We start from the raw sequence: 8174 nt of genomic DNA, 5'->3' as shown, positions 1-8174 counted from the left end.
TTTATTATTATATTCTACATAAAATGATTAACATTTTGATATTTTATGGGTAGAGATAGCAATACGGGCTCAATGTTTACATGGTGCAGTTTTGATTTTTTTTTTAATGAAGCATCACTTGTTTGTGATGTATGACTCATCATTCTTGTATATGCTATACTTTTCTGCCATCCATGCAAGAGATTTGATTTCTGCATCATTATGCTTGTTTTAATTTTTGAGCATGGGGTGCGTTAGAATATAGTCTATTCATTAAGTCAAGACTTTGGAACTCTAAAAGGTTAAGATGAATATAAAAATATACTGAAGACAATTAGAAATGTGAACTCTTCGGTTTGAACTCTTCATCAAAGATTAAGCAAAGACAGAAACAGATAAGGACCATGCGAGAGCAGTTCCCTTTTGATGGTTGTTTCAGTGAAGGTAAAATTTCTGAGATCAGATTCATGCCCTTGTTTTTTTTGGCCAAACTCCGTCCACTTGATCACCATATGAGACGCGTTTAGTTTGATTAATAAGCAACGTACCTTAGCTTGTTAAAGTTCTTATATTATATATGAATTTACAACAATATCCAATATATATGTCCGATCCTGGCAGAAATTATTAATTAACGACGGAACATGCCGTACTATGTAAGCATTGATATGCTGTTCTGGTTCTAACTTGTTGAAGAGAAATATATACCCCCCTCACATAAAACTTTATCTTTCTACAGGAGAGTTGTTGGCAGCCTGCTGTTTGACAGTTTTAGGTGGTCAGAGTTATTACTAAAGCAGATGGAGCCTGTCACAGAATTTTGGGTCTTTAGTTATAGCTTTTAAGACTAAACAACACAAGTACAGAATATTAATACATATACAAAACACACATTCAAAATATATATACAAGCCACTTTCAATGTGTTTTATTAAAAAATTTAAGTTCATTAAATTTCTCTTAAAATTTAACAATTTTTTTAACCTTGACTTTATTTGATAAATATACTTTTCTCAAGAAAATAACAATTTACACAATAAGTAATACAATAGTAAGTCACATTATGAATTTAACAACGTAACTTATAAAGAGAACAAAAAGACGTTCTATCTCTGTCTTGTGAGCAAAAGGAGCCATATATGTTCAGTTTGAAGTGATATACTCCCTCTAGTCTTGATTATAAGAGACCGTTAACCAATTTACATCTACTGAAAAAAAATCAAATACATTAAATTTGTCATAAAATTCAAATGATTTCTAGTATTATCCTCATTAACTATAATAAATTCTAACATCATATTGGTTTCTACTCTCTTACTATCCTCATTAACTATGGACATGTGTGGGACAAAAAAATCTTTAGTGCTCATTGAAACTATCATATGATCTTACAAAAAGAACAAAAAATTTCTTCTAATATGGGTCTTATAATAAGGACAAGAGGGAGTACCTCAGTTCCATAGCTTTTGCTTGTGGCTGGTTCAGCTGTGGATGATTTGGAGCTTGCAAACCATATTTGTTGATGGTATTGTATGGAGGATCGGAATTCCCATTTTCTTCATTCATATTGATCCTTGCTTCATGAATCTGATTAAGATAAAATCCTCTATTTAGGCTTTTGGTGATAACCTTAAAGTGTTTTGTCATTTAATGATTGCCCTCTCCCCTCTTTTGTGCTTGTTGAGGACAAGATAAGGTATATGAATGGAATGTTTCTTTTTCCAACTTACCTTCTGTAATTCTACATTTTCTTTAGCAATAAGGTGTATCCTTTTATGGAGCTGTACATTTTCTTGTCGGATTTGATTTCCCTGCAATAGTATTTCAATGGTTTGGCTAAGGTTTGTAGGGAAGACCTTTCTAATATGGAAGGAGCAAAAACAAAATTATCTTTATATACCTTTTGTTGCAGCTCTTCAATCTCGTCAGTTAACATTTGATTCTGCAAATTAAATAAATCAGTTATCAATTTATGATAATATATCATTAATCCTGTCATGTAAAATTAACTAATGAAGATGGTCTTAATCAATCCATCATACCTTTTTTATTCGGACACCCTTCAAACTCATCTCCAGTTGATTCTCCAAATTTTGCAGTTCGTTAATGCCCAAACCAGAAAGTTGTGCACCCATGAGTTGCCTACGTGCATGTTTACCAAAAGGAAATCATATATACTTTTGAAACAATATAATTTTTGAGTTAAACCAATAAAGATGGAATTGTTGACCTTTATAATCCTTTTTAATTGATGCTTTGAATTCTTAGTCATCATGATATAATTGATATAATAGTAAACAAATATATATATTGATGTATGAAATTGAACACAAGATTTCTTTTGTTACTTATCCAGTGGCTATGGTGTTTGGTACTACTGTATTTACCGGGAACACATGCAATTTTTCAGTTAAAATAATCATTTATTGATAAGTTGTGGTTTACTAAATATCTGCAGTTTATTATAATCAGAAAAAGTAGAAATAATTGCTTCTTTTTTCTTTTTTGTTTTTTGCTTTGAGAAAGCATACAAATTGGATGAGTTCAAAGGCAGTACTGTGTTGTAGTGCCTTTTCTTTTTCCTCCGCGTCATCATGTGTTTTGCCACCTAAAACTTAACAATGCTTATTATTCCAATGTTTGCGATGCTTTTATTATACAGTTATCTTGCTATTGAGTGGTTAATTAGAAACAGTTACCTGTGGCATTCCTGCAAATGTTGCAGTTGTTGCCTCAATACAATCACTTCTCTCTGCCAAAGCTACGAAGTGCAAACACAGAGATAGATAGATAGATATATATATATATATATATATAAATAAACATAAGATATAAATATTGTATCAAATAAAGAGCAATGCAAATGTAAGAATTCAAAGTATCAAATAACTTTGACTACTCTTGCGTACTGTTCATTTGGTAAAGTTAAGTTGTGGGATTATTTTATGGAAATAATACAAGTATATATATCGTAGGATCATCATTTTGGAAATCAAAGCAACATGAATCTCGAGGCATATATGGCCAGAATGGAGTGTATGGTCAAGAATGTTGATGAACTTGAACAAGTCTCTGGGATAACATGAGATGATCAGTTTTCAAGTATAAAAACCTATCCACAAAGTATTGAAGAGAAGATAGTAAGGATGCATGGACGAAGCCCCATATCAACAAGAATGGAAGTTTAGTGGCAGAAGAGTAAGCAAGAATGATCCCTAGGGATTTCAGGATAGTCGAGGTTGGCATATGCTAGTTGGGTTCAATGATGTGCCTCAGAAGCAGAAATTATAAACAGCCGTGGGTTTGAAAGTTAGTGCCCTTAACTTGTTCTATTGGACTTAAACTAGATCTCTAATCTCTCTTTGGAGTTCTTTCAAGACCAAGGTTTGCTTAACAGATTTCATTTTTATCAGTAAAGTGACAACACTAAGCGATGTGAAACTCATGACAGACCTCTCTCGTGTGTTCATGAGGATCATTTTGAGGAAAATATGAGGATGTGGAATTGTGCCTAAGACCCTAGAAAAGTCAAGGGGTGACTATGATGAGCTAGAAAGCACTGTGGAAGAAAAGATTTTGGCAGTGGAATTTGAGTCTAATCCTTCAATGAAGATTCCAACTCTTATTGATGAGAGTAAAGTTTTTATTGGGCATTCCTATGCCTAGTTGTATAGATTAGAATTTTGAGCTTTCTTTGGGTTTATTGAATGCATGTACGTCAAGAATACTGATGGGCAAAAAGGTGATTATATATGGGTTTTTAGCAACGACCTAGTGTTCTGTTAAGAAGGTAAGCCGCAACTTACTGCACAACGTATAGCACTTTGATCCTATCATTCAGAGACGTAAGTTTACAACTATATATATGTATAGTTTTAGCTAAATTAAATATGTATCCCCAAAGGGCTTAAACTATTGGGAAGACAATTAACCATATATAGTTTAAATTCAACCATAGTTAAGCCCAGAATAATAACATAACCAAATCTCCTGTTCCTTATAGTGTGTTCCTGATGTTTTATAATTCTACTTGGAAAACTAGTGTATGTTAGTTCATCTTTTGGGATAGCATTAGAAAGCCTCATTAGAATCATGAAAAGCTAGTTGGATGACAAATGATGTTTGACATATCTCTGGAGCGCAATTGACTTTTTACACAAAAACTACTTTAAAATTGGAACAAACTTTCTCTGGCTTTTGGCTTTTTTTCAACTTTGAACCTTCTTAAATTGCCTTTCAATATATCCATTCAAACAAATTTCTGCTAAACTAACTTTTTTCCATAAAAATCTATTCGAACACAAATCACGTTGCACTAATTTACTATAACTCAAACTTCAGTTTGCTATAATCATTTTGGAAAAAAGTCACATTTCGCAATGTCAATCCAAACAAGCCCAATATCAGGACCATGCTTTGTTAATGCCTAGTAGCAAGGTATGATTTATATGAAAAAAACATTAATGTAAATTATTTGGAGAATGGCATTTGGTGTGTTGTACCTTGACTTCCGAATCAGGATTCACATGCTGATGTTGTTCAACTTTTACTTGGTTGTAGCGCTCAATAATAGATCTCATGCTGCCATAAACGAAGAGTCAATTAGTAATTAAAATGAAAAAACAGAAGGATCCTTCTTTTTCTTTAATCTAATGTAAACCAAATAACCTTAGTTATCATGCATTCCACCTTTTATTTGGACATGGTAGATTGAATACATAATATAAAATTTATCTTTGTATTGATGAGGATGCAGGCCCCAAAAATATATCCTTTTGACACCAAGCTATGCAAATTTCAAGTATCTGCTAACTGAAAAGAAGCACACACACACACACACACAGAGTAATGATTTGTTCTGATATTATTTAATCATTTTCTGTTACACACATATCTGTAGCATCCAAATTTTAATGTTGAAAATAGTTTTGTAATTGTTTAAATCATAAAACAATGTCATGATTAAAAGAGCAATAAAATATCAGAACCTAATGCGCGATTATGAATCTTTTTTTAAATTTGCAATGAGATTAATGAGTACAGTCATTACAGCACGTACTTATACTTCAATGGTATCCAGTCGTTACTTATGTTTCAGAAAAGCTGATACTCGTCTGATCTTTTGCAGGGGCAGAAAAATGACTTGAACTTAAAATGGTTATACTGTACTAATTGAGAATTTTGAAACCTTACGTTTTGACTATATTTTAACGATGCGATATTTATAAATGTTCATTATGTCATTAAATATTATTTAAAAAATATTTCTATATATTACAATATTATTGACATTTTGGTAACAAAATTAAGCTTTTATTTCTAATCATTTAATTACCAGGAATTTACACAAACACAAATATGTGATGTTGTATTTTAACTTACATGAGTTAACATATAATTATCCTTGTAAAAAATTAAAAAGCACCATAACATGCTAATTAAAATCTTTAAAAAAAAAAATACTTCAGCCTTAATCAATCCCCCCTAACTTGGAAGAACTAGTTACTTATCAACTATATATTTTCAATTCTTGTCCAGCTCTAAAGACGAACAGGTAATTGTCCAAAATAGAGTACTAATCAATTTAGCATCCAAACCATGTATTTTTATTAGAATTGAATGAACTACGACCCATGAAGAATTAAAACATGTTCGAGTACTTGTCTGCGCGTGTTTTATTAAAACTCGTTTTAAATTGGTTAGATTAAAGTAGCATCCAGCAGCTTGATATTATTTTCCATTTGTATTTAGTACACTAATCCTATTTATGGTGTATGCAACACCTTGATGTTATTTTTATGGTGCTTCTAGTACTTTAATATTTATTTCTAGTGCATCTGCCATCCCAAATCATAAATAAGATTGGAGTGTTGGATTACATTAGGGGATGTTGGATGTATCAGGAAAATGACATCTGGGTGCTGAATGCATCATAAATAAAATTAGAATGCTAGATTGGATGTTACTTTACCATTTTAAATTTGCAAAACTTAGTTTTGTTTTCTCAACATTTTATTTAGCATTCGTTAACCCAAAAGATTTGAAAACGACTATATATAATAAATATTAGTTATGCTATGTAAGGGGAAAAACTACTTCTTTAATTCTTAATGTAAGAGTTACTCAATTAATTTAGGTAGATTAAAGAAGCTAAATAAATTATTTAATTCTAACAAATATGACATAATCTCCTTCAAATACTCCTACAGAACATTCGACTGCATATCCTTCTATAGATTAAATAAGTGAGTTTGACAAGAAAAAAGACAAATTTGATAGATAAATAAATTAAGGTTTTATATTTAAGACTACAATCAACTCCTTAACTAACTTCTACGTTTAAGAACAAAAGAATATATAGTTTGAAGATTCAAAATAGACGGTCAAGCCATAGCACAAGTACATACACCTCTCAGTTGTATACCAACCCAGTCCTTACTAATATGCTATAACATAAACATTACAAATTGCCTAGTTCTATTGGATCCCAATATCACCAAATATTTATCACAAGTTAATAAACCAATCAAAATAAGTGAATCATCATAATAGTGTGCAAAATCGCTTATGCACGTATATATAAAATCAATGAATTATTCAGCAGTTCACCAGAAGATATATATTTTTTGAAATCTAAAAGTATCTTATGCATGCCTAACTTTTCAAAGTATCATAGTATCAATGCTTAGAGACTATCTGCTTAGGTACGGAAAAGGCATCTACAGTGTACAATCTAATATTCATCTTATGTAGTTCAATTAGTCTGAATCTCTTAGAATTTTATTTTTCATTGTAATGTTTGAAAGAAGAAGAGAGAAAAAGAGGTGATGATTGGACCTTAAACATGCTTCAATTATTGTGTTAAAATTTCTTCTTTTCGAACTTTAAATATCTTTACAACAGTAACTCTAGATTTTTTTTTTAGCAAACCAGTAACTCTAGATTGAATTCTAAGAGTAGCACAATTTTTTTCATCGATCGCTGTCATAGAAAGATTTAACAGAGCTTTACTTCGAGAGTCTAACATAACCCTTCTCTTTTTCCCAGATTTGGGACGAGCTATAAAACATAGATAGAGTTAGATAGAATTCTTAGAATAACATGACCCTCCTTCTTTTCCCAAGTTTGGAGCCGGCTATAAAACATCGATAGAGTTAGATAATATTCTTAGAATACTTTCAAATATTCCTTTTCATCGAATTCACTGCCTAGCATCTTCTATATCTGAATTTTAGAAAGTGTGTAACTGTCAATCATTGGGTTAATCAGGCAATCTAATCAACATATTATTGGCTCAAATTAAGAATGACCCACAAAAGGGCACAAAAAACAAAGATAAGAGAAAAGTACATGAACAAAAAGAACAAAGATCTCAGCTAGCAGAAGGGCGAAGAGTTTCTTATATATCACATATTCATCAGAGCTTGCATGCATGGAAATTTTGATATCCGTCAGGCATTTAGAAGGAGAAAACTAATAGCCAAACGTACTACTAAACATCAATTACAAGCTCACAGCTTGATACTCTTGGTGAATAATATATGTTCAAGGGGGTGTTTTATACATATATATATTTTTTAATTTCAAGAAAACTTGACACAGTAAAAAGAAAAATGAAGAAGTCAAAGCCAGATCAAAAGATGCGCTAGTTTCTGGTAAAACAAAGAAATGTAAACGAATTGGGAACAAGGAATATATACACACATACACATATGCATACCTGGAGCTGCCATATTCATAGAGCCTGCCAGTGCTGGAGAACACAATCACGCCAACTTGCGCGTCGCAGAGGATCGAAAGCTCTCTTGCTTTCTTGAGCAATCCATTTCTTCTCTTAGAGAAAGTCACTTGCCTGCTTGCTGAATCTTCAATCCTCTTAATCACAATCTTCCCTCTCCCCATTTTAATTTCTCTTTATAAGGCCTTCGCCTTTCAGATCAACCACACAAACAATCAGCAAATATTGTATCTCGTCGAACAAATTCACAATCAAAAACACCATTCCAGAAGCGGAATCAAAATAAATTGTACTGAAACCATATAGATAGAACATGGAGAAATAAAAACAAGGGAGAATCTTAATCAGTAGTGCATATATGCCTCAGAAGCGGAAATTTACAGGCAAAAATGTTAAGAGTTGGCCGAAGAAGTTGAAGAAGAGGATTTTTTTTCTTCTTCTTTTCTTTCCTCTCTCT

At 31.9% G+C, this 8174-nt stretch overlaps 1 protein-coding gene across 1 annotated transcript; it reads right to left on the bottom strand.

The window, feature by feature from the left end:
• Positions 1-2015: 2015 nt before the first annotated feature.
• LOC114728541 (MADS-box transcription factor ANR1-like) lies at positions 2016-7881 on the bottom strand. Its single transcript, XM_028915452.1, has 4 exons — positions 7700-7881; positions 4482-4560; positions 2679-2740; positions 2016-2121 (listed from the first exon to the last, which is right to left on the bottom strand). Exons 1-4 carry the CDS (start codon positions 7879-7881, stop codon positions 2016-2018), a joined length of 429 nt encoding a protein of 142 aa, XP_028771285.1.
• Between the last annotated feature and the right edge of the window lie 293 nt (positions 7882-8174).

This window comes from Neltuma alba, unplaced genomic scaffold (genome assembly GCF_004799145.2).
Source record: "Neltuma alba isolate B1F8T4 unplaced genomic scaffold, ASM479914v2 tig00012546_pilon, whole genome shotgun sequence".
In the NCBI taxonomy this organism is placed as follows: Eukaryota; Viridiplantae; Streptophyta; class Magnoliopsida; order Fabales; family Fabaceae; genus Neltuma; species Neltuma alba.
This window is presented reverse-complemented; position numbering and strand designations above follow the sequence as displayed.

Coding starts and splice junctions, on each gene's coding strand:
- LOC114728541 (XM_028915452.1), bottom strand. CDS start 7,881: ATGGGGAGAGGGAAGATTGTGATTAAGAGGATTGAAGATTCAGCAAGC. Junction 4,561..7,699: donor TATGAATATGGCAGCTCCAG/GTATGCATATGT, acceptor CGTTTATGGCAG/CATGAGATCTATTATTGAGC. Junction 2,741..4,481: donor ATCCTGATTCGGAAGTCAAG/GTACAACACACC, acceptor TGCACTTCGTAG/CTTTGGCAGAGAGAAGTGAT.